Below are 27,911 nucleotides of genomic sequence, written 5' to 3'. Positions count from 1 at the left end.
AACGCGCAAATTTAACAAAAACGAAAGAAACATAAAAGGAGTAAAGAAATATTAAATTAAATAATAATCAAAGCATGAGAAAATCGGCAACAAATAAGCATCCAAAAGCGACTATACACACACACATATATATATGTGTGTATATATGTATACGTATGGCTTCGGCGGCATTTTTACGACAGCCGGATTGGGTGGCCGGCGCGTGGAATGTGTACGAACGCGTGTGTGTGTGTATGTGTGCGCGCGGGATTTATTTACATTACTTTCGGTCGTAATGTATTCGTATTTGTAATTGTATTGGTAATGCTACGGCGTTTGTGACTATCTGTTGCTTACGCTTTAATGTCGATATACCTACTTATGTGGCTACGTTTGTCTGTACGTACGTACGTATGTTGGTTTGAGTGTAATTTTCAAGTACTGCCCGATATGCCTGAGGAACGAAGTAAATTAAATATAAGTATAAATGAAATAGTTATGTTAACGCTTCGTTTAGTTGGCTTGAAATTGTCGCATGAAACACGTCTATATATGGCTTAACGTAAGAGTAATTAAATACGGAATTAAACGCAACGGAATAATATTTAAACACAAAACATCCGTTGATAAAGTGAGTGTTTTGTTTTTGATTCTTGGTTTTTTGTTTTGTTTTTTCTTGTGTTTTTTGTTAAGTCTCATTGATTGCCAGTGTTAGCACAGGCTTGTAAGGAAATGAGTCGAAATATTTCAAGCAAATAATTTATGGACTCTTTGAATATAAAATATATGAGAAATGTGCCTGAAGCAATTAAAATCTGCGTGTTCTGATCTGTAACGCAAATATGGTTTAATACGGTTGATATTTTGCTGTAAAAATTATTGTAATTTATGTGAAAGTTCAAAATTTGTTTTTTAATTAACATATGCAACAATAATATAAAAAAAATATAAGTTTTAAAATAAAAACAAAGGGACTGATTTGATTTGTGTTCATGTATTTTGTGCATATATTCTCAAAAGAATATTTAAAACTACATTCGACGCTTGCAAACCGGGTTAACAGTTAACACTAACTGAGTTATAGCTTAAAATATACCCACTAATTAAACTTATTGTTTGCGGTAGATACAACAAAAGTCCCAGCTTGCATTTGCTGGCAACAAAAACTGCTTTTAAACATACATTTGTACATATATCAATTATTTCTCCCTGATGTCTTTTTGCTGTGTTTTCCAAAACTTTTGTTGTAACTCAGGCAAGGTACGAGTGTTTGCTTTGAGCTCTTGAGTATTCCGTGGACAGTTGGCTTATAAACTTTTTGTACTTTGTTCTTCAAATAATACCAAAAAAGGAAGTCTGATATAGTTAAGTTCACCGAAGATATCTACTAGTCAGTGTTAACCCTTCTCGACAACAGACGTTCAGGGCAATTTTAAAAGTTTTGTATAGTTTTTATGGCTGAAAAAATATTTCGTTTGCTGAAAAAGAGATGTTATGATTTTGCGCAAAAGCCGGTCAAAACAGTTATTTTTGGCTCCGCAATAAAGTTTTATTGATCCCGAACGGATTTTCCCCAAATACGTCAATTGTGTATTTATTGAGGCTGTCAGACAGTGTGAATTTTCACGTTGAATTAGCATAACTGTACGACCATTGTCAATAAATTTTATAGCGTCAATATTTCAACGCGTTCTTTGGGTTCAAAGCGATTTAACATACATAAATAGTTGGCGTTATAGAAATTTTGTGCAAGAACAATATTTAAAAAAAGTTTTAAAAACTCAAGTATTTTCTTTGTTATTTGGGAGTACTAGAAATTGAGAGCAGGTCAAGTTTTTTAAAATCTTAGAACAATGTATTAAAAAAGCTAAATAAAAAATTAAAAATTCTTAAAAATCTTTCTTTTATGTAAAACCTGAAACGGATTTTGCAAAAAACTTTTTGTAATAAAAAATTGTGTAAAAAAATTTCGTTCTTAAAATAAGTAATGTCACATTCCACCTAGCTTAGCATAAAACAAAAGCATTGACCATCAAAACTTTGAAATAACGGAGCACAGCTAAAAAAATGTATAACGGTAAACAACTTTTACAATCTTAGATAAACAATTAAAAAAAAAAGTAATTGTTTTCAAAATTTTTGAGAATTCTTGATTTATGTAAAATATATGTATAATAATATTCTTAAAAAAACCAGTTTTTATTAAAAAAAAAAATTTCACGCTTAAATTAGGAAAGGTGACCTTTTTAAAACCGTAACAAAAAGTATCTATAATATTAGGGCACAATAGACCCTAGGTCGCGGTGCAAACCTCATACAAATTCGAATCTATAATATTTAAATAACGGATTGTAGTAAAAAATATATATAACGGTACACAATTATTAAATTGTAATTAATTAAAGAACACAAATAAGAATTGAATTGTCTAGATTTTTTTCGACTTTATTGAGAAGACAGCTGCAAGCAGCAACTCCATATGCTTACAGCATGCTCTCCTCCACGCAGTTATTCTTAAAAAAAGTTGAAATTCATCAAGAAAAGTATTCACCGCTATATTTCACACTCACGCTCTCAGCTTACCGCACCAGCTCGTTGCACACACTTTTCAACTTTTATTTTATTTACACACACACAACATACCATAAATAAACACCTTGCTGCCTGATTTAAGCTCGCAAAATGCCCACAAAGAAGCAAACACATAACAATTACAAAGACAATAAGCAGAACAAACACAAATTAAGCCAAGTAGACAGGTGGAGACACAGACACAGCTTGGTAAACAGTGCAATTGTTGAACGCGCAAACACACGCCGCAGCGCAGCACAACAACAAACAAGCAGCTGGTCCGTTAGCGGAGCAGAGTGCATCCACTTGTCACCGCCAGCAAATTGCGTCCGCATTAGAAAGTCGGCCTTGCTGTTTGTTGGCTGGCGCTGGCGCTCGCAAAACCGTTCATTAAGTAACTGAATGCAACGCTAAGCGGGCAAAGCACGCTCGCACGGCAAACGAAGCGAAACAAACAAAGAATCGCTCGAATTAGACGCGCACAAAAGCGGCGCAACAATTAAACTAGTGATTTAAAATATGTTAGTTGCACAAAAACACGAAAAAACAAACAAAAAAACAAGCAAAAAACATTAAAAAAAAAATAGAAAAACGTTGAAACACAAAAGTAATGTAACATTTTAATTGACATTTACTCGCAGCAAGCACATATGTTTTGCGGTTAATTGTAGAAAATTACAATAAAAAAAAAATTGAAAAACGTTACAAGTGTCGCTCGAAAGTAATAATATATTTTTTGTTGTATTTTTTTTAGTGCAAGCGGCGTTAAGTGCATATATGTATTTGCAGCAAACAAATATTTTACAATAATTATATTTAGCCACTGAAAAAATATTTGCAACACAGCAGTATTTGCAGAAAAGCAAATATTTCAAGCGATTCTTCCGTGCCGATTTCAAGTGTTACAATCAGCAAGCCTGCAGCAAAACCAAAGCGGACAAAATGACGGTGAAAAAAATCTGGCCAACAAGCTGCAACGTCAACGTGGACACAGCAGCTGCGCCCAAAGATGATAACGAAGTGGTCGCAAAGGGTGCATGTAAGTGGAGACTTTTTTGTTATTTTGTAATTAAAAATTTATTAAAAATATATTGAAAAGAAGATTAGCTACTTTCAAGCAGTACGCATACATAATTTTTTTGTTTTTTTAGTTACAAAGGTTTTAGAATATGCTTTTGGGCTACACCAATAATAAGCTGTTCAGCTGGCTGAGAAGCTATCATAAACATAAATATAATATACATGTATTTCATTTGCTTATTACTCAACTTTGAAACGAGTTAGCTTTGAGTAGATCCGAAATTACTCAATATTATTTTAAAATACTCAAATTCGTGTGTGTGAAATTTGCTTATTTATCTTTATTACCCAATTTTGAATTGAATTGGTTTTGAGTAGGACAGAAACTACTCAATAATTTTTTGATATACTCAATTTTTTCCGACACTCTGTTTGTACTCAAATCAAACACTGCTATTTCTACTCCAAGTTCGAACGATCGAAAAGGAAATCATTTATTCCATACATTGTATAAAAAAAAAATATATGATAAAATCTTAATATTAGGTCTCAATTACAATCTCAAAATACTTGTAATTTAAAAGTAAAAAGTTGTAGTAAACTCGTATATATTACTCAATGAACTGGTTACAGAAGAGTTTTTTTGAATGTATAATAAATATGTTGCTAAAGTCCATGCTAAATATATTGAGCTGAGTAAAATAATTCTGCTCATTTATAAGTTACAATTCTCAAAGTACTCAAAGTTTTTTATGAAGGGGAGCATAACCATAGAAGTAATTTTAGACATTGATAACTCTACTGTCATATATCATACTCATTAGCTCTTGTTATAAAAAGGTACTCATTATGCACTTAAATTACTCATTATTGTGCCATCTATATATAATAATTTCTTACACTAAATCTTGATCTGAGTGAAAATAGTGCATTTCTAAATAACTTTTGTATTACAATTATACTAAAAGGTATAGTAGTTTAGAAATTACTCGGTATTATTTTAAAATACTAAATATTTTTTGCGACAGTTTTATTGTACACAAATGTAACAGAGCCATATCTACTCAAAAATCGATCGTGCCTAGTAAATATGTAATATCTATTCTTTCAAATATCTATAGGTGTATTTTTAAATGAATTTTACTCTTCATGTTTGACCTCAGTGACAATGTTATGGAGCTATTTTCTTTATAGAGCAGTCAAAATCTCATCCCCGAAATTTCATGAAAATATGCCACGAAAAAATTTATAATATTGCAGTAACAAGATGTACAAGACAAAAATGTAGTTATTAGTTTCACTCAAAAAGCCAAAAAAAAAACCAAATCCCACTCAATAATAAGTAACACGTTGAAACTGCAATGCAAGAGAAAATACCTTGCAATACTTATACAAATTATTCTACTGATACGCTTTAATAAAATTCGAAACCAGATATATTTGAGTATTTAAACAACTCAAAATATTCAAATTATAAAAGTCAAATTTATTGATATATTAACCCAAAACAAAACAAAAATGATTTATCATAATAACTAATTTCACGTTCATTTACAGAATAATAAATGACAAATAATAAATGTTAAATATATTGATTGGCCAAAGGTTATTGTGGCAACTTCAGAGCAAAACATCATTTTGCTGTTATAAAAATTTATTTAAGTTAATTTGTTTTTAATAGCTGTTGTTAAATTCATAAAATTTATATGTATTGCCATTTCTAAAAATATACCAGCTGTACTTGCACGATTGGTGGGATTTTCAACACTTAACAAAAGTAAATCATGCAATAAGAACAAATATCTATTAGAAAACGAATGCAGTTTATTAACTATATTATTAAAGGAGTTCATAGTATTAATTTAGAGTAATTTCCTTTTTGTGGATACAAGCAAGTTTACTGGTCAGAGCAATTGTAAATAGTACAAATTTAGAAGAACGATCTACTTTCCTGTTTTTTCAGTAACCAATATCCCGTGTAAAAACAGTATTAGGATTATACAAAAAGTGTTTGAATTTAAATACTAAATAACTTAGTACTATATTAAATTTTTTTTAAATTTCTCAAAAAAAAAAAAAGACCACCTTAAATATTTAGTTTACTATAGGGGTTGTTGTTTTAAGAAAATAAATACACTTGTATGTTAATACGATACTTCTGAGTATATATACATAGGTAATATAGGCTTGTAATTACGACCGTCGTGTGTACTGTGCTTAAGTTAGTGTTTTCTTTCAGCTACTAATTTTATTGCTTTTTTTACTTACTCGTTTTAAAGTTTATGTCTTATTTAATCCTAAACACAATTTAGTGCAAACTTGTGTTTTACTATTGTTAATTTTCGCTTACAAAAGTGTTATATAAAATTAATTACTGTTCAGTAATAATTGAAGAAAAGTAAATACACTTAAAATAATGATATACAATTTTTGGTAAGACTTTCAGGTAGTTTAAGAACACCTGACCTATTATGAATACATAATAAATACTAATTATTAACTATATACTTTTGATAAAAGGCGCTCAAATTCAATTTTACTATTTACAATTTTCAATATTTACAGTAGCTGTTATGGTCAGAGGACTAATGAAGAAAAGTACAAAATTTAAATAATTTTGTTTAACACAATTTCATTTAAACCACTGTTATGTTAACTAACAGGAAATGTTATGACCAGAGAACTTAAAACGAAACACAATAAATTAATTTTTGATTTTTTAACCATTTTTGTTAACATAATTCTATTTTGCTCAAAAATATTTATTTGCTGTTATGTTAACTAACAGCAGTTGTTATGACCATAGTTAGATGAGGAAACGCTAAAATTGTTTTTAACATTGTTCCACTAAACTCACAAAATTTCTTAACACTGTTAATTTTAGTTAACTTAATTACACTTTACATACAAAACAAGAGATGCTTGCCTAATGGTGGAAAAAACACTGACTAACATAGAAGATGTTACTGTTAACTATAATTTTTGCTTATTTATTGCTCTTTCCAAATATTTGACTTTAACAAATTCTTGACATACTCAACAACATTTGCTAACACTATTTACTATTATTGAGATACATTACAATATTTTTAGCAAAAGGTTTGTTTTTATTTTAACTTATTTCCTATTCTATGAAAACCGCTTAGCAGCCATTGAGTATGTTATTATGTGAACAGATTGCGTAGTAAAATGCAAATATGCATGACTGCTGTTGTGAACATAGCCGCTTAGCAACAGATATTCAAAAGTTCAAGCTCAAAAAAATAATAATAATTGGCAAACTCGTACAGGTATTACATGAACTGGAAAAACGCTTTTGTTTTGTACTTGGCCTGGAAAATTGTCAAACGTGTGTAAAGTGTCATGCTGTCGCCTTCGTGAACCACTTTTTGAGCCTACATAGATTTGGCTTCCAATACACTCGTATATTAAAAGCGCATTAGCCGCTGCATACAAAAAAATCGACTTATTTATTTTATTTCCTATGTGTGTCTATATAGCTGCCAAGTGGCGTATAGCGCGCATAGATATCCTAATCATTTAGTCTAACAAAGGGTAAATTAATTAAAATCTTCAAACACTTGATCGCTGGTGAGCGGTGATGGTGACGATGACACCACTGCTACTGCTGACATGGATTTGTATGTAGATATGTGACATATTTACATTATGTCTGATGCTGGTGATTCTATCGATTTTGTGAATGGCTAAAAAGAATGTATGCAAATTTGTAGACAATAAGACCAAAGACAAGATTTGGGAAATTTGTTTGTTTCGCACACACACATACACACAAGAAGTAGCTGATATAAAGCCAGCAATTAGGCGAATTTTTCTTGTAATCACCAGAAATTAAAAGTTATTTAGATATTTCCACACAACTAAATGAAAGTCAAAACCAAACCCCGATTCGCAAATGTAGTTTTAGACAGGTTTTAGGCACACATTTGTATATGTTTAGTTAGACTGAATTACGGACAAACCAGCAGATATTGTACAAGCCAAATCGATACATATTTATGAGCAAACAGTGGCAGGAAGCAGTTAATTATTACATAGCCGGAATGTCTAGTTAGTTGAACTGTAATATTTGCGCAGCCAGTGCTTTAATTTGAATATCGTTCAATGGGGTGTGTAAACAAAAAACAAAAAAAAACGGGAAAAACTGAAACAAGAAATACAATTTTCAGTATATCCATATATGAGCATTTGTTGTGCTACATTTTGAAAGCAAAACAAATTTAATTTACATAGGGTGCTCCACTCGCCAATTAAGTGTCAAACAAACAGAATAAAAATTAAAAATTATATAGAAATAAAAAATATTATTGTAATTGCACTAATCCCTTCACGTATACGTAACAATGTGGTGCAATAAAAAACAGTTTAAGTCGACTTTTCGTGACTCGAAACGTTTTTATGGTTTAAGAGCCTAAGCTTTAAATAAACATTGATAATTTTAATTAATTTTAATTAAAATATTTCGAGTCTCGAATGCTTTTAGTTTAATTTGTAAAAACTGCTTTAGTTAAGTTCGTTTTTCTTTGTTTATTTGGTATGTGGGACTTGATACTTTTACTTTTGAATAATTTATTCGAGACTCGAAATTGTTTTTTTTTGTTAGAATAATGTAAAAAACAGCTTAAGTCAACTTAAATTAGTGCAAATCCAAAAAAATAACTTATTCGGGCCTCGAATGTTTTTAGCTTATTTTCGTGAAACTGTTTTAGTAAAATTCAATCAACTTTATCAATTTGATATTCAATACGCGATAGTTAAACTGCAATAACTTTTAATATTGAATAATTATTTCGAGACTCGAAATTGTTTTTAACATAAAATATCGTAAACAGCCTAAATTGACTTACGATATGTATGCCAAAATGTGTTATTTTGAACAATTTATGCGCTCCGTATGCACTCGAAACGATGTATTCTAATAATTAAAAGCAGCTTCGCTTAAATAGGTTAACACCATCATTTTATGTTATTACAAGCAACCTATTCGACTCAATATTTAGCTTAAATATTAAAAACAGCTTAGCTTGACTTATATTAACAGCACAATGTTTTGTTATTAAATACAACTTTTGTGAGAATCGATATTTTATATTAACTTAAAGAATATTTGGGTATCGGCAGCTTCAAATGACATTAAAAAAAGCTAACGTTAATTATTAAGTTTTTAAGGTTTTGTCCATAATATTATTTTTTTCAACTCTAGTGACTAAACAGTAATCGAAAACAATTTAGTATACCTGCTGAGCAAAAATATACAACAATTATTTGTTTAAAAAATAATATTCAAAAGAGTTTATCATCTACCAGCACGTTATCCGCTCAGACACACCTAGCACTCAATTTACAACTTTTCTATAAGTGTGCACGAAAAATTAATGAACAAATATAATAAAAAATCGTCTTTGATCGATGTCTATATTTTTTGATAAGATTTATGTATGCAAGTTATTTACGTCAGCTATTAGCTTATCAAATATCCAATATGCAGTAAGTGAAATACTACGCTAAAGTCATCACAAATGAAGAAAACATCAGTTTTGGTGACAGCAGGTGTTAATTGATGGCCTCCGGCGTGGCTAACCGAAAATAGATAACACGCCTAAAAAGAATTTCATATTTTTAGTAGTGCAAATATTTATTGGTTTGTAGGTATACATAACATATGCAATTTACAATCGGGGCACAATTATGGGTAGTTGGTTAGTTGGCAAAAAAAAAAACCCAAAGAATTATAAATATATAAAACTGTATTAAATACAAATATATATAAAAAAGTTAAGTAAATGTGCATAATATATATTATATATTATAATATATTATAAAGAAATAAATAAATTTGGACAAAAAATAATAATAAGTTGCTAAAAATAAAACAATGCCTAAATTTGCCATTTTCAACTTTTAGTTTCATTGAATTTATTCGTTTTCTTTTATTTAATTTAAAATTTTGTTGTTGAACAACATACAAGTATTTTCAACTTTTTTTAAATTTTTTTAAGCTAAATTATATTTTGCGGGGAATTTAAAAAAGCAGACGTACATAAATGTTTTTCCAATTTTTTACTAACACTATCTTAATTTAACTTCGTAATGATTAAAAAAAATTTCGAAAAAAACAATCCAGTTGATCTTATTCTGTGGAATGTCGCTGCAGATCTTTAGCATATATGTATTTCTACTACAAGCGAACACTCAAATAGTAATAAATATTTTAAATAAAACTTTTCAGCATTTCATAGATACATTCAAAACAATTATTAACTGCCTTTTTCATTCAAAAAACATTACAACTTTGTGGTTGTCACCAGCAAAAAACAAATGTAAATGTTAATCATCAAACACTGTTATTAACAGCGCAGTGGAAACAGCATGCAGACATGTAAATTTGTACGCACTAACAATGTATTATATATTATGTTATTTATACACATATCTACCGATCCAGCACACAGTGCTCACAACTGTATACCTATAGTTGACTAATATTTAAATGGATCACTTATGCGGTCTGACGTTAAGATTTATCACTGTTAATTGCCATCTATAATTCATCATGACTATGTAAACAGTAAATGTCAATATTAACATGAGATGCTTGTAAGCAGAATATGTCAGCAGATGCAATATGAAATATGTTGGCGTAGCAAGTGTTAATGCCCTGTATGTATGTATTTGTTTGTTTGTCTGTGGTCCTACAGGTGGTTCTTATCGTAGTAATTACATTGCTGTTGTTGTTTACATATTATCTGCTTGGTAGGAGTATTGAAAGATATCAAATAGTCTATAAATTTTATTTGCTTTCTTTACAAATATATGCCTGTTTGAATTGTATTATCAGTGGCAAATGTATATTTCCATTGCGTGCTTGTGGAATTTTTACGCATTTTAAAAGCACAAACAAATATGTATGTATGTATAACTTCTATAAAGGAATCGAGTTGAAGTGAGAACCCGGTTGATATTTGATCAGTGATTGCAACAACAATAAAATCTTATGCCATTAATTGTAATGTAATTTTATGTTATGAACTTTGAATATGGTATTTTTCGCTACAATACAAAATACAAATATACAAAATATACACTAACATATTTTAGTTATTATATTAAATTTCGAATATAATAATAACCATTAATTTAAATTTTACTAAACTTAATTTCTTAAATAGGTGGCAGCTTTCCTCAAAATAAAATATTTTTAATTGTAAGCTTTCTTTATCTGCCCGGTTTTTATATTTTTTTCGTATCATGAGTTTTTACTTAAACATTTCAAATAGCTGGCAACCTTGCTTACAAAAAATTATTTTTACTGTAAGCTTTCTTCACCCTCTTTCGTTTGTAGAATTTCTCATATTATAATTTTTGACTTAAATTTTTTAAACAGGTGGCAACTCTATAACTTTTTTATTTTAAATTACACGAGTATTAACCTAACAATCCAAAAGGAACTCAAATTATTTAAGCTTTCAATCAGTTAACACGCTTTATACTGCGTGACGGAGTTTCGTTGCGTAACGCAATTTTGTTGCAGTTGGCCAATTTAATTGCTCTTCGGTTTCTCTTCAATTTTCGATTTGTTTTTATAATTATTGGCCACATGCTCAACATTCTTTTGCAATCAGATTTATATATTAATTTATTCCATAACTAAATATGTGAGAAAGTAGAAGGGTTAACAATTTTATAATTTGAAATTAACACACATTCTAAAGCTGCATATGCAAACACAACTGAATCTCAGTTGAAGCATATTTTTGAAGCGAATACAATTTATTGACAATAAAGTTTAGCATTTGCATCAGACTTGGTAAAAATTACACAATAAATTAAACAATTAATGTGCTAGAATATAGATGATTAGCAACTGCATTGACTTCATTTTGTTTAATTTTTGATCATATTGTAATAAATTTATTCCTTATTTTATGTCTGTTGAAAAACAAAATGCTTACTTAACATGTAAGATGTAAGATGTATTGATACATATACACACATATGTAATCACATGAATTTAAGCACAAATATATGTACATAAATGTGTGTGGGTGTAGAAATATATCCACTTTTCGCCTCAAGTAGTCGTCATGAGTCTCGTCGATCGAATTGGTAATTTATGCCGAAGGTTGATATTTGGCGCCATACTTCTATAATAATTGGTTGTACATATATATATGTGCGTGTAATTGTATATATTAGTACATATATTACACTATATTATTCCACGAAATTTATGTAGTCACAATAATTTATATATGTATGTATGTATTATGTGTAGAAATTGCTTAGACTTTTGGTATGAATAAATTAAATCAGAGAGAATTCGCGTATAGAATTCCTAAAACTACCGAGTACTGACACTGAAAATGTTTGTGCAAAAGAAATACTGAGAGTCAGAACTTGATTGACGCTTTCTATGTTATTATTAGTTGACTTAGAGCACATAAATGATCGTAAGCAAAAAATCTATAGAGAGTACTAATGGCGTTGAATGGTTGGATTCCGGCTGGGGGTCATATAGCTCCTAGTTCAATGGCTGGGGACAATCTTCTGTGGAAAAAGGCTCAGAAGAAAGATACAAAGAATAATACTTCTGATAAAATAAATAAGATTATTCCTCACCGAAGCCCTAGGGTTACAGGTAAGGTGTGTATTAGAAATGCAGTAATTTAACTTTTTGTAATATATTTAAAGAAAAAGTAACAACATAGTTAGTATTATCATTATTAAGATATTATAATATAATGCTAAAAGGAAGAATAATAATAAATATAACAACAGTAGTAACAGTTTTTAAAAATTTTAAAATTATAATTTTTTTTTTGTTTTTTTCTTGCATAACATATTATTTCAAATTCAAAAAATGAATTCCATTCTACAAAAAAATAATAGTTTTTCAATCAGAAACGTTGAGCCAACATATTGCCACGGAAATATAAAAATAATTAAATTTTGTTAACAACTATTGAAAAAAAATTTAACAATATAATTTGGTAAACGTGTTTAAAAATTACTAAACAATATAAATTTTGAAATGAAAATAAATTTAAAATTTTAATTCATTGCACTGATCTACAGTGGTTTTGTTGCTCTAGGTATAAGTTCGCTTTCGAATATATATGTTTCCACAGTTCATCAAACTATCAGTGGTTTAGTAAGATTTGCTGACGTTTACTTTTAAATTTTTAATTTTATTTTACAAAATCAGAAAACAAGAAACAATTTAATTCAAATCTTTGTATTGTCAGTTTTGTTCTGAAAAATAAGGAGGCATCGAAGTAAACAGAAAGTCAAATATTAAAATCGTACGAACACATATTGTATTTCAATAAAACGCCTTTGATTTATAATTTTCCAGTCGACAATCCTTTTTTAAGAAGTCATCTGCCATCATATGACGATCCCAGTAACATTGATACCTTTTTTCCATCACTTTTAGATTCCATCACTCATAGTTTCCAAAATTATTCAAAAACTTATCTATATTATTACCTAGATAGTTTAACTTGATAGTTCAAATTTGCTCCTAGAGATAGCTGCAGTTTGTCAGAATATATTCACATTTTCTTCATAATTTGGTACTTAGCGGTTGCCTAGGAAATTTTCCACTGTCAAAACGAAACTTTTCCAAGCTTCAATTTGCGGAACCTAATATCCTTGATATAATTATTCATTATTTGCCATATTTGAGGGCCATCAAATTTTCCTCCTTTCAACTTTGCCATAAGAAGTTCGGAAATATGTTTACGAATGTCAGGTTAGGTTAGGTTGAGAGGTCGATCCTGAGAGAGATCTCACTTAAACAATCTCAATCTCACAAACTTGTTGAGACGGCTAATGCCAGTTTTGGATATATATTCTGGTTTGTCAATCAATGGAGGCCAGTAAGTTTCCATCCCATTCTCCTCCCTCTAACAACTAACATCCGGGAAGATTTTTAGTCTTACCGCATTAACATATGACAATATCCTTCACTTGATGTTTGTAGGCGTGAAAAAGGAGAACCCTTCTCATGACTGAGAGAAATTAATTTTATTGCTCACATGACGGTAGTTGCTCAAAATATCAGATATACAAATCTCAAAAACAAGAGCATATTCAATATTTTCATGAATAAGGTCTTAATCTGGACACTTGAAAGCATCGAAATTCAATAAGATGTCCAGTGCCAGATGTGTTATAATATAAATTTCATTAATTTATTTCTAATGAGAAAAAAAATATCATTCGCTTATTTTTGAGTAAAAACTTGTTATATTTGATAAAAATATTTTTATATGTTAAGAAATAAAAAAATTGTTAAATTTTTTAAAAGATTCAAATGTTTAAAAAATTTGCAAAAATTAAAAAAAAAATGTTGAAATTTTTTAAAAAATCAATAAAGTTAAAATTAAAACTGCAAATAAATAAAAATCTAAATTAAACTTAAAAATATATAAATTTCTAAGTTTTTTTTTACTTTGCTCATAATTTTTTATTTCTTTTGTTACTTTTGCTGAGAAAGTATTAAATTTTATTGAAAAAAAATCTTTTGCAAACTTAAATTAAAGAAACAATTATAAAAAGTTAAGAAATTAAAAAAATTTAAAACATTTGAAAAATTTGGAAAGCCTAATTAAAGTTTTTTTTTATTATTTATTTAACCTTTTTAAATAATATTGTATTTATTTTTTATTCAAAAATTCCTAAAACGAAAAATAAAAATATAAATAAATAAATAAAAAATAAATTATATTAAAAATATTTTAAAAATTAAAAAAAATATTAATATGTTTTTGGTTTTTAGTTTTTTGCATAATATTTTATTTCTGTCTTAATGAAAAATCGAATAAAAATCAATAAAATAAATATAAAAATATATAAAAGTCAATAAAATAATAATGACAACACAAAGTCAGAAGAAACCACAGCACCTTAAGTCTAAGAAAGGGGTGCACTAAATTAAAAAGTACATAAAATAGCATCAGCAATGTAATCAAATTCCAGAAACGTTACTTTTTCAACTGTGTATTAACTACATATAAATTACATAAGAAGTTTGCCGTTCTAATTACTTATGGATTAAAAAATCAGTTGCATTACATCATATCACTATTTTCTGCCTCTATATTTTAATTTATTGCAATTTCAAAGATATTTATGTGCGCGTGCCTTAACACAAGCGCCCTAGCAAACACTCAACCAAGCTAATACTCGTACTGATGCACCTGCGCACAATCACTCGGACAAATGTGCTGACAGTGCCGGCGTGTCAAAACGAAGGGAGTGTGCTTCTAACTGTTTCTAATGATTTGCTGTAAAAATATGCACATTCATATGCATTTTTTCACATAATTACGTTAGCAGTTAATGATTCGCTACACCACAAGAGCACGCTGAAATGTGAAGTGCGAAACGTGAGTGCCATAGTACATTTCCTACTCTCTCTATTACTTCTATGTGTATATTACTCACTCAGTTTGCTTTGACAGTAATTACGCTTAGTTGCATTACGGCTTTAATTTGTTACGATAATATGTGGATTTATCAGAGCTTTTGATAATTATACGCTTTTTGTTGAGTTTTGCGCTCTTATTTGCTTAAACATGTGTTTACTGAGAAAAGCTTTCTGAGAGCAAGCTTCTGCTAATATTTTCGCAAAGCTATAAATGAAAAGTTATCTTTTTTTATATTAAAGCTATGAGCTTGCACTTGAGAGCTTTCAAGCTCAATTTTTAACGGTTTGAAATTCTAAAAAAATAGCGATGCCGAGCTACTACATCATTTTTAATGCTTAAAATGTTGAATGCTGGTATTTAAATGTTATTTGTTTATATTTTTGTTAATAGTTAAAATAAAAAGTAACTTAGTGAAAGAAAAAATTGAAAATATTTTTAATTTGCTCAAAAGTAAATAGTTTTGGAGTGACTAAAGTTAAAAAGAAGGTAAATATCAGAAACGTATATATAATATACATGACTCTTTTCGAAACAAATTTAAGATTATATTTACTGCAAATTTTTTTTTGTTTTTCTGAAATTAAAATTCCGAATGGCTTGAAAGCTTTTAGCTTCCATTAAAACAACGACATCTCTAAGAAACGAGACTCTAATGAAGCGAGATATGTGGAAGTTCGCATGTTGTGAAAGTTCAAAAAACTTTCTTTCTTTCTTCTTTTTTCAATGGCTTGTTTCTTTGAAATTTTTTTTGCATGACATTCCACTAACTCATTTAATAAATAATTGAAATTTGCGAACTAAGACGGCTTGTTTGAAGATATTTTAATCGGAACTTGTTTTTGAATTTATGCTTTAAGTCATTAATATTCTAATCTCAAAAATTTTTCCTAGTGCATACTAAAATGTATTTCATTTTATTATCATTCTGAAATTAAATAAAATTGATAAGCTGATAATGAATTTATTTTCAAATTACATGACCGCAAATTAAAGTGTTTTTCAACTTAAGTTCAAAAAAGATTCCAAGCTCAAAGTCAAACCTCGCTTATTGTTTATATGTTACATGTTACACACAAACAAGCGTTGATGATTAAAGAAATTACCCATCTAAATTTAGCAAGTTCTGTTTTTGGAGCTATAAAAATATTAAACATTTTGATAAGCCACTTTAGTTTGGATTAGGCTATATTTAAGACGTTACAAAAAAAAAAAAATTGCATAAGCATGTTTATACAGGTTGGTTTAAAAGGTTTCTGTGCTCGAAATGAAAAAATACTGTTTTTGGTACGAAACATATATTTTTAGTCAATATAATCTCCCTTAACTTCCCAATACACTTATTCCAATGATATTCCAATAACTTTATGCCATCCCTACAATGACTTTCTGGAAGCTCTGCAAAATACCCGTCTATGGCTGTAATAGCTTCTTCAGACGACGAAAAACGCTTTACACCAAGGAATTGCTTTAGGTTTCTGAAGAGGTAGTAGTCACTGGTAACCAAATCTGATGAATACGGTGAATGCTCAAGCAATTCGTACTTTAATTCGTTGAATTTTGTCATTGTTTAAACACCTTTGTAAACAGAAAAATTATTATTTTGAGCTGCAAACCAGGTCTTTTCTCACGATTTTTCCATCCAGTTAGTCTAAAAGGTTGCAATAATATTCAAAGTTGATTTTTTTTAACTTTCTGTAGATAATCAATCAACAAAATTCCTTTTTCATTCAAAAAAACTGATGCCATAACCTATACCAATATTAGGAACTTGCTCAATGATTTCTGGTGTAGTTGCGGTTTTTGGTCGTCCTTCGCGTGGATTGTCTTCAAGCCTTGTACGACCACGTTTAAATTCACCAGCCCTAAATTCAACGTTGCGTTTAAAAAAAAAAAACAGTAAGGACTGCTTATACACTTCTAACAATTTTTCATAAATTTCCTTTGCCTTTAAACCTTTCAAACTAAGAATCTAATCACTGCGCGATATTAAATTTTTTACATATTAAAAAAATACGCTGGCACGTCAACTTTAAACAAAGAATTAATTGACAAATGACTTACAACTTTGCATGTGTTATTATGACAGATGAACCAACTTGTGCTATTTTTTTGGTGAGACCAACCAACTTTTCAATCAACCTGTATATGTATGTATGTAATATATATAATACATAAAATCAAAATTAATTCAAGTTTATTTAATTTTTCCTTTAAAAACTGCTTACTGTTTGTTAAAGTATATGCTTAGTATATACTATATATAAATATGTCCGTATATTTAATCATCACAATATGTGTGGGCATTATGCAGTCATTTGAAATAATTCTTAATTCGCTTGAACCGTGGTGTCAGGTGTTAAGCTGATCAGTGAAGATGTCAATGCAGTGACTCCAAATAAATTTATAATGCGTGATATTTGAGTGTAAATTTGTCAGACATCATCGTCAATTTTTAAATTAATGTGAAAGCAGTTTTAGCGAGCTGGAAATTTTGATAAGGTGCTAGCTAAGTGCGCGTGGCACTATTAAGCGCACACACACACGAATTTGCAATATATATGTGGTAACACAACTATCAATTGTTTATGAGTAAAAATATTCTCAAAATTTAAATTTTTATTTGTCTCTGAATTTATAACTTTGTCTGATTTTTTTTTTGCATAAATATTCCATATACATATAATATTATGCTAAAATAGTAAATAATTATGTTTCTTCATAAAAGTCAAATTTAAAGTTAAAAACAAGAAAATACGCTAACTTCAACTGCACCGAAGCTATAATAACCTTCACAAATACAAAAGACTTCTTACAAGAATTTGATTTTTATCTGTCAGTGTGTATGGCAGCTAAACGCTAGTGATTCGATCTGAGATTGCATTACTACCTTAGACAATTATCTATGCTAAATTTTGTGAAGATATCCCGAAGATATCAGATTAGAGAGTTTTCCATGCAAGCATTTATTTCCGATCGTTCAGTTTGTAAGGCAGCTCTACTATAGTAGTCCGATCTGAAAACTATGTTAAAAGATATCAGCCTTGCCTCTGTCAATAATCTGTGATAAATTTCATGTAGATAATTTCTCAAATAAAAAAGTTTTCTTTACACGGATTCGCGTATATACAGACAGACGGACGGACAGGGCTAAATCGACTGAACTGCGATCAAGTGATCACTTGTATATATATATTTTCGGGTGCCATAAACTGCGTAATATACTTTGTTCGAGGTATAAATTCCAAAGAACTAATTTTTTAATATTCAACAACATTTAATAATTAATTATAAATCATTATTAATATTATATTGATTTTTTATAAACCTCAAGCCCCAATTAATCTGCTGTTTAGACAAGTCGTCAACCTTATTGCACCGCTAAGCTGTAGCATGGCAACCGATTTCTACGGAAGAAACTTACTCCCGTAATTGTAAAAATGCGCAGCATATACATACGAGTACATGCTTACATCTGTGTATTCAAACATATATAAATTAATTGTAACAAGCAGACTTACAAATTTTTACTGAAACTGAAACACATAATGCGCATTAAATCACTGGTGATCCCTGAAATGATAACGAAACACAAATAAATACCTCCTACATATAATCGCGGCATGTAAAAATAAGTAAGAAATTTAAAAATAAGAAAATACTGTCAATCAGACAAGATGAATACAGTGCAGCAAATTCTGCTATATGTACTTATATATAAGTGCATTATACATTTACTTATTGAGATGCAGAACCGACGTCCAATGTTCAGTTCATCAAGTACGTACTAATTAATTGCTGCAATGGCGTCTGAGAAATTTTGTTGAGCAGTGTTATCAGCATTTTATTGCACTAAGATTTATATTATAAAGTAAGCAAAAAGTGGCTGACAATTTCGATGCGAAAAAGCGACTAAGCTACACAGCATATTGCTGCATATAGTTCAATTTAATACACATATGCGATCAACAAAGCTCATACATACATATATACATATATTATATATAAATAATGTGTGATGGCGGAATGTATTCACTGTTGTTGTAACTAAAAGAAGGTGTGTCTATTTCATTCACAGCACACAATAACCCATACACATATATATGAATATGTATTTAACTTAGTGATGGGCTTGTCACTAACTTATTAATAATAAATATAGCAAGCTTATATTTATGTGTAAGAATTTGTAATTTATATGGACTATGTACATACAAATATCATTAAGCATATAGGTATATGTAAAGTAAATACTATTCACGAAAAATGATATGTAGTACCTTCTGGGTTAGTAGTGATCCTCATTGAAGGCAAAATAATCTTTTCAGAATAGTTTTAAAAAGCTGATTGAAGGTGTAGGAAATTTGCTGAAGTCTTGCAATTGATTTTAAACGCACAACGATCAATATTAAAAAATTAAATTTATTGATCAAAACTTATTTCGATATTAATTTTATCGATACAAATTTTTTTCAGTGTTAAATTTATTGCTTAAAATTATTTCGATATTGAATTTATTATAAAATTGTTTCAATTACTGTATATCCAGTAAATTTCAATGTACAAATTAGCAGTTATATACATATATGTAAGATTTCAGAAAATTTTTTTTCGAAAGTTTTGCTGATATAAGGCTTAGATGATAATTTTAAGGTACTGTATCAGTGTTGACTACTTCAAATTTATTTGAAACATACAACGTTCAGTTAAAAATACTTCAAAATAAAATTTATCGTTGAAAAATTATTCCAATACAAAATTTATCGATAGACCATTATTTCAGTATTAAATTTGTCTATAAAAGTTATCGATGAAAATTATTTTAATTGCTTATATTCGGTACTTTACAATGTACTATAAACTTATTTAATGTAAGATAAAATTTATTGAAAACGGTCGCGTAGTTAGCAATAATAGTAGGGTATTGGATCAGAGGTGCCTACTTGAAATTTAATTTAGGCCCACAACTGTCAATTGAAAATTTTTCAAAATAAAATTTATCAATGAAATATTTTACCGACATTGGTTTTATCGATAAAAAATTAAAAAATATCGATAAATAAACTTAAAAATTACTTCAATTGCTTATGTTATTTAAAAATTAGATCGATATTAAACGTATCGATAAAAATCAAATTTATTGGTTAGTAATTTTCGATAAACAATTATTTCAATAGCTTTACGTCAAGCAGTTTCCAAATCCATTCATTTGGTACCAGTCATACCGAGAGACAACTCCAAATTGTCACCTCATAGCAAGTGCGCATCCCCAATAAGCTGGTAAACACCGATGCCACAACATATTGCTCTACACACTTCATTGATTGGCGGTCGCTGATAATGTAACTGTCACATACATATAGACTACTTGTTTATGCTGATAAGGAAATCGCCACTAGCAATCTGCTTGACACGGTGAAATGGAGCAAGTGCATACTCGTACATACATATACGCACAGAAAGTTACCCTGCTACTTGTGTGTTATGCTTACATATGAATACCATATATAGATATGTTTTTGCTTACACTTGCGATGGGATAATAAGGTGTACAGCGGAAACTGATATTAAGGCACTAAAGAAAATGTGCCACTCGTGTACAAACTATTTCCCTTACTCATTTTTTATTGTTTGTTTTTATTAACATACGTTCCTCCAACCGCCTGTCTAAGTTCCTAACAATAATAAGAGGCGCGCTTTGAAGCGCCAGTCAGTCATTTAATCAAATTATTGACAGTTGTCAGTGTATTATACACATAAATACTGTAGCCGTAGAAAGATAGAGACAGCGTTCGGCTTGAGACTGAGCCAGAAAAGATTAAAAAAACAAAGCATTAATTCTAACACACACACACATGCTCACACAAAAAAAACCACACACCTACACTCATGCAGTATTAATTTAATGAAGAGGAGGAAACCCCCCGATAGTACAAGTGTGTTTTAAATGCGGTTTGGCTTTTGACACTACGCCGCGCGTTGGCGGCCCACAGGCTTGCTGATGCTGATTCTTAACTTACTTGCTTTATCGGAAATCGATCACAGTGATCAGTTCGAGTGCAGGTCTGGTGCGGTTAGGTTGTTGTGTAAATGCACTAAATTGTAACAGTTAATAATTGCTACCGACAAGACAGTGCTTTCGTGGTTATTCTCTCTTGTAATATAATTACAAGAAATCTTTTTTTTAAACAAACATTCAAAATGCCGAAAAATCGCCGATTCGATGACACAGGTATGAAGTGGATTTGGTGTTAATGAGCTTTTATGTTAGCGAATGCCTTGGGGCTTAAATTTGTTATTCGAATAAGGTATAAGAGGGCACATATGTGGTATCTGTATTTTAAGTTTATAGTAATTTTTATTTAAAAAAATATATATATAAAAAAAATTTATTTGAAAAAAGTCGATAGTAGAAAATATTGTTTATAAAATATTCGATAAATAATGTATTTAAAATAAAGTACTTAATATAAAATATGCCATTAATATTTCTTAATATTTTTACAAAAACAAGAAATAAAAACATCTTCACAGGCGCGTTTTTACAGCATAAAGGAGCAAATAGATCTCTGTGTTGATTTCGAACGGTCAGTTGGCATGGCAAATATACGCTATAGCCATCCGATCTGTATATTATGTTCGGAGATTGTGGTGTTGCCTTGGACAGTAATGTGTGCCAAATTTCGTGAGGGTATCTTGTCAAATAATGTTTTTTCATACAAGGTCTTGATTTCGTGCGGTCCGTTTGTATGACAACTATATGCTATAGTGGTCCGTTCTAAACAATTTATTTGGAAATCATAGCGTTGCCGTTTGCCAAATTTGTCAAATAAAAATTTTTTCATACAAGGTTTTGAAGAAACTTATTTTTTATTTGAAATAAAACGTATTGATAACTCAAAATTTAAAGCAAAAGAATTTATATAAGTATGCATATAACAATATATTTCTATAGAATTTAGAAAGAAAAAAGCCATTTTTCTATGGAAATATAGCAGATTTTATTCTTAATAATTAATTTTAATATTTATTTATCTTTCTACACTTAACAACAAAATGTTTGTAACAATAAATTATAAAATTGCTTATTTAAGATGAAAAAGTAATTACGAAATGCTTAAAAACCCAACTTTATATATAACACTATTCAACAAATCTAAAGGAAAAATTTGCGACTGATGTGCTAAGAACACGGTGAGGGTATTTGAGGTGGCCTGATTACGAATTTGAGTTCAAAATTTTTCCATCATCGTACAGCTATTTTTGTCATTTTAGAAATGGTGTTGGTTTGTCCACTACACCACTTGACCAAAAAAAAAATCCTGCTTGTTAGGAAATTTTGAGTATCAATTTTGGTTTTTGCAACTCATAACTAGCCGAAAATAGCCTCTAACATCACAGTCGCAAAATGATTGTAAACTAGTGTAATTGTGAGCACATCTTCTTTGCTTCTCTAAAAACTAAGACCAGCATCTTAATTAATAATACTACAAACACTAGCAAAACTCATACTCCAATTATTAATTAACTATTTCAAACAGTATTACTACATTTTCAACGCTTGTGCTAAAACGCGCTACAATGTAGCCAATCTATTGTCAACAACAATTCTTTTCTCTTCCATTGATAACGATTCCGTCTTGAAAAATTGCTACTTTTTTGCGCTTGTGCTGCTTCTATTCATAAGTATAAACAATAACAATAACAAAAGGCACCTGTGCACTTTTTATGTACATAACTGTATATTTCTGTGCATTATTGTTCAAAACTAGTATTGTATTACATGTGTTTCTTTGTGTATGTGTACGTTGATCTACTAGACGCACATTATCTAACCTACAAAAAAATATCACACTCCTACTTACTCTTAGACCAAATAAATGTAAAATTCAAAAGCGATTAATTAACGGAAATGACGATAAGCAACTGAAAGTGCCTCACATTCCGCTTTAGACAGCGCACAAATATTTGCCATAAGCAAATTAAGCGCTTTTCACTTTTAATTTTTCCGTATTAATTGCAAGTAATGCTTTTATAATCACAACAGATCAAAAAATTAATATCGCTTTAATAAAGTGCAAATTTTTTGCCTGTGCAATGGAAAAAAGAGCAACCTACAAGTAAGATAATTTTTCCACACAACTTACGTATTTCAAAGAAAAATCGTTTTGAAAAATCTATTGCTCATTTAAGCGTAAATATTATTGCATTCTTCTTATTTCTTATTCTTTTTAACTCTTATTTTTTGAAAACATGAACAGAAAACAAGCGTTCGGGTAAACAAAACACTAACGTCGTTTATTATTGATTATTTAATAAGAATGATTTAAGTGTTTTCATAATAATTATTAATATTCCATCTTTATGTAATTACTATGCATATGCACATACATAAATGCATAAATAGGAACTTAATTATTGAAACCACATAACCACAACATTGTGACGTTTGAAATTTGATCGATAATATTTGGTTGTTTCAGTTGAAAATGTAAATAAAGATGTACGTAGTTTATATTTGTGGTTCAGGGCTGTTTACTACTGTTATATTACGCATATTCTTCCGCAAATTAAAATAAATTTTCTTGTGGTTTTTCGCATAAAATTTTTATTTATATGAATAATATATAGGATATATAGATCAATAAGTCATAGGTATGGGTAAATGATATTAATTTTCTCATATGTGTTGCATAGAGTCTGCTTTGAACTTACATATGGTTTTATAATGGACAGCTTCGATTTGCTACTTCTGCTCCCCATGTTGAGCTCTGCTTTGTTCGCTATTGTCAAAAAAATTTTATGTTAAGCAACGATAGAGATATTCAATTGCAGTCAATAGTATCTTTATGCTCTACCAATCTCTTTACGTGCCTTATTAGTGTGGTATAAACATTTACTATTTTATCTCCATTTGATTATGGCAGTCTGTTGGGTTTATACCAGTTGCTGTTCGATACGCTTTAACAAAACGCAGTGAGCTAACATTCTAATATATGCTATTGTATTTTATATTTCGATGTTATTTAATTTTAGTATATAAGTAAGTTCGATATTTTGATAAATTTTAGTATTTTATGAAATTTAGTTAATTTATGGTACTTGTTTAAATTTTGGTATAATATCAAACAGCCAAGCAGATACGAAACGACTGTGATCAAAATAGGAACTGAATATGTTATCTTTTATATGAACATAGTCGACATAAATCATTCTAATAACACGCAAATTAAGAATTTGTAAAGCAAGGTATTAAAGTTTTTTCTTAGAGATTTCCGACAGGGTCGCTTTAGAGTGACGCGTTTATGGTATTAACTGCATTAAGTTGCCTTTTTTGATAATGCGAACACTTTTAATTAATAACTAATATAATTATTAGTTAATTAAAACTAAAGGTGAGGCCAATTGTGGGTGTGTTCTGAATATCTGAATACCAAGTTTGTACAAATTATTTAGCCTCAAGAAAAATATATTACGTACTAAATAATATATTTATTCATTTACTAATTTATCTGTAATAATATCAGTAATCGTTCCAGAAATATTAAAATAAAAAATGAATAAAAATGTTAATACTAAAATACACCGAAAAAACGTTATTAAAAAATTATTTTTAAATAGAATTTATGCAAATAAAATATTTTTACATAGATTGTGAAAGTAAAATCACTTTCCGCACACAAAACAGTGCTATAACGTTTTTAATATCCTTGTTTTACACACATATAGTGCATTTGGCTATGAAATTCTCACCCAGTTCATAAAAAAACGGAATTTCAAGTATTTTTAAAATTATAAAAAAAAAATGGTTAAGCAATTGTCAATTTTTAGGCTGACTTTTGGCTGTACCAATTGTCTTTAGCAAATATACACCAAATATATCTATATAGTATATATATTGTATACCTAGATATTTATTCTTTACTCATGTTTGTTGCACCCAGTGAACACTTTTTACACTTTTCTTCTGATCCAAAGTTCAAAAGCAACCTAATGCGGGAGCATTATTTACACCAAAAGAAAAATAGTAGCTTAAGACATAATGAACGAGTAGGGCACAATAGGTTTTAGGTCGCACTGCAGACCTTATTTTATCAATTGGACGAATTGCTTAGGTTTTGTTAAGGTTTTTGTATAATGTATTGGTAAGCTAAAACACTTAAATATATACTTTTTCTTTATAGTCAATGGAAGATTTCCACAGCCTCGGCGTTAAATCTCCTTCAATATTTAAGTACTATAAATAACAAGACAGTAAAAGAGCTGAATAATTTTTTTTAATGCTGATATACGTTCAAATACATACATTCTTGTTATCAGTTTATTTACATTATCAAACGAAGACGCATGTGAAGAGCAGTTGAAGTATTAAAATAAAATAAAAATGTTTTTGACTGCATTCATTTTGATACGAGATTCTATGTCGGCTTTAAATCGAATTAGCATAATGTGCAAAGTATGCAAGAAGTGATGGCAGTGATCTGGTAAATTTGTATAGACTTTATTTGGGGGTTTACAAAATAGAGCATTGCTTACAGACTGAAACTTTTTTGTAGTTTAATTTATATGCTTTATTTTAGTATAAGATATTATTTCACTCGAATAATATTTTATCAATATAATTATTCATTTCTCTCTTTACTTTTAGGTTGCATGGGCTTTGGTATTCGCCATTTTCAAGCCTTCCTCATCTTCGCTGGTCTATCAGTCGCCTATGCGTTGCGTGTCAATCTATCAGTTGCCATTGTCGTTATGACCGACAACTCGGAAAATCCAGATTTTGAGGTAAGTAAACCACGTAACAAAGAGAATGTAGCAGTTGCGCTTATAGAGGCACCTTTAGTCCTGTCTGAGTCGAAATATCAGTATTCGTTGTATTGATGACGTCATATTAGCAGTATATTTGACAGCTTTTTGTTCTCAATTCTTACAGTTACCAACTGGAGCTTACTGTTACTTAAAAGTATTTCAAAAAGTTCATTTCGCATTGCACAACTTCAACGTTCACTTGTTATTTATTAACTTTCTTAAATCCTTTTTCTAAATATTTAATTTTTTTTGACAGCAATTTGATTGGAATGAAAGGACAAGATCACTTTTACTGAGCAGTTTCTTCTGGGGCTACATTATTACACAGGTACCCGGTGGTTCATTGGCGCGTAAATTTGGCGGTAAGACGACATTGCTCTTTGGCGTTCTGATCTGCTCCGTACTGGCCATATTGACACCCATTTTTGCACAAATTGGCGGTTGGCAGTTGGTGTGTGCGTTACGTGTCGCACAAGGTCTAAGCCAGGGTATGATCTTTCCCTCAACACATACGTTACTCTCGCAGTGGGCACCAATTGAGGAGCGTGGCAACATCGGCACATACTGTTATTCGGGCTCACAATTCGGTACCGTTGTTATGATGGCAACAAGCGGTGTGATCGCTTCATCGGCATTAGGTTGGCCCAGCATTTTCTATCTGTCTGGTGGTGTTGGTGTTATATGGGCCATTGCCTTTTTCATATGGGGTTCTAGTTCACCGGCACAATCCAAATTGATTTCACCGGAAGAGAAGAAATTCATTGAACAATCAATTGGTGTTGATGCTGCTGAAGAGCATCATGCACCAGTGCGTACACCATGGGTGAAATTCTTCACCACTCCCGCATTCTTAGTATTGATTTTGACACATAGCACACATAACTGGGGCTTCTGGACACTGCTCACTGAAATACCCACATATATGCAGAATGTATTTAACATGAATATCAGATCGAATGCGCTACTCTCTGCCCTGCCCTATTTTGCTATGTTCCTCATGTGCTTCGTCTTCTCGAGCATCTCATCGCTTTTGAATAAGAATCAATGCATGCCATTGTCAGTGAGCAGGAAACTTTTCAATTCGATTGGCCATTGGATACCAGTGATATCGCTAATTGGTTTGGGTTATGTCAGCACGGATGATGCCACGTGGACCATCGTACTACTCACCGTAACTGTTGGCATCAATGCCTCAACTTATTTGGGCTTCCAGGTTAATCACATAGATTTATCGCCTAACTATGCCGGCATATTGATGGGTATCACCAATTGCGCGGCGAATATTATGAGTATTATAGCGCCGCTGATTGTCGGCTTCATCGTCACCGATGAGGTAAATAGTTTGACCAATTATAATTATTAATATATTATATAATAAATATATATTTATAATGAATTCAATTCAAATGTAAATATTCTTATTTCAGCGTGATGCAGGTCAATGGCGTATCATCTTCTTCATTGCTAGCGGTTTCTATTTCATCGGCAATTTGATGTTCGTCCTCTTCGGTCGCACCGAAGTGCAACCATGGAACGAGCCACAGCCAAAGCCTTCACCGGAGAAACGCAATTCAACACAACTTGAGTCACAGCATTAGATACGTGGGTGCTCTGTACAGTAGTGTAGTTTTACCTCGTTTTATTTGATTTTAATTTTTTTTTCTTTACTGTTCGTATCAATATGATACATTGTTATCGCTTGTCTGCATTTGTCTGTGTATAATGTAAGTTGTTAAAATTTCGACTTTGTAGCAAATACTTGATAAAAGTAGAATATAAATATCAAAATTATGTATCATAATTTAGCTGAGTGATAAAACAAAATCAATGTAATTTAAGTTTAAGTTTAAAGAAGAAGAAGTAAAAAAAATAAAAATAATATACAATGAAAAACAATAAAAGAATATAAAAAATAATAAAATGCTTAACAAAACTTTAATTGAGCAGTTTTTTTTGGATTTCCCGACGATTGATCGTCTGGAGCTATATTCTAAAGATTTCTATTATTCTAAATTAGCAGTAAATACTGATTCAACGCAGGAGAAACCGACCCACAGGACATCGAGATGGTGAAACAAT

At 30.1% G+C, this 27,911-nt stretch overlaps 1 protein-coding gene across 3 annotated transcripts; it reads left to right on the top strand.

The window, feature by feature from the left end:
• Window positions 1–470: 470 nt before the first annotated feature.
• Window positions 471–27,771, top strand: LOC106627237 (putative inorganic phosphate cotransporter). Of its 3 annotated transcripts, none has more exons than XM_014247295.3 (5): window positions 471–610; window positions 3,305–3,589; window positions 25,672–25,808; window positions 26,089–27,165; window positions 27,260–27,771. In XM_014247295.3, the coding sequence occupies exons 2-5, from the start codon at window positions 3,493–3,495 to the stop codon at window positions 27,428–27,430; spliced, it is 1,482 nt and encodes a 493-aa protein (XP_014102770.2). In that variant the 5' UTR covers window positions 471–610; window positions 3,305–3,492; the 3' UTR covers window positions 27,431–27,771. The 3 variants fall into 3 exon arrangements, with proteins under 3 accessions (XP_014102770.2, XP_069963806.1, XP_014102771.1); XM_070107705.1 differs by having other exon boundaries at window positions 477–541; XM_014247296.3 differs by lacking the exons at window positions 471–610; window positions 3,305–3,589 and adding an exon at window positions 21,071–21,255.
• Window positions 27,772–27,911: the final 140 nt, after the last annotated feature.

This window comes from Bactrocera oleae, chromosome 4 (genome assembly GCF_042242935.1).
Source record: "Bactrocera oleae isolate idBacOlea1 chromosome 4, idBacOlea1, whole genome shotgun sequence".
Classification (NCBI taxonomy): Eukaryota; Metazoa; Arthropoda; class Insecta; order Diptera; family Tephritidae; genus Bactrocera; species Bactrocera oleae.
The sequence above is the reverse complement of the archived record's forward strand: the minus strand, read 5'-3'. Positions and strand labels throughout refer to the sequence as shown.

Bases quoted from the DNA above. Each gene is read 5' to 3' on its own strand.
- LOC106627237 (XM_014247295.3), top strand. From the start codon at position 3,493: ATGACGGTGAAAAAAATCTGGCCAACAAGCTGCAACGTCAACGTGGAC. The intron at 25,809-26,088 runs GTAAGTAAACCA...TTTTTTTGACAG, and splicing joins CGGAAAATCCAGATTTTGAG to CAATTTGATTGGAATGAAAG. The intron at 27,166-27,259 runs GTAAATAGTTTG...TTCTTATTTCAG, and splicing joins GCTTCATCGTCACCGATGAG to CGTGATGCAGGTCAATGGCG.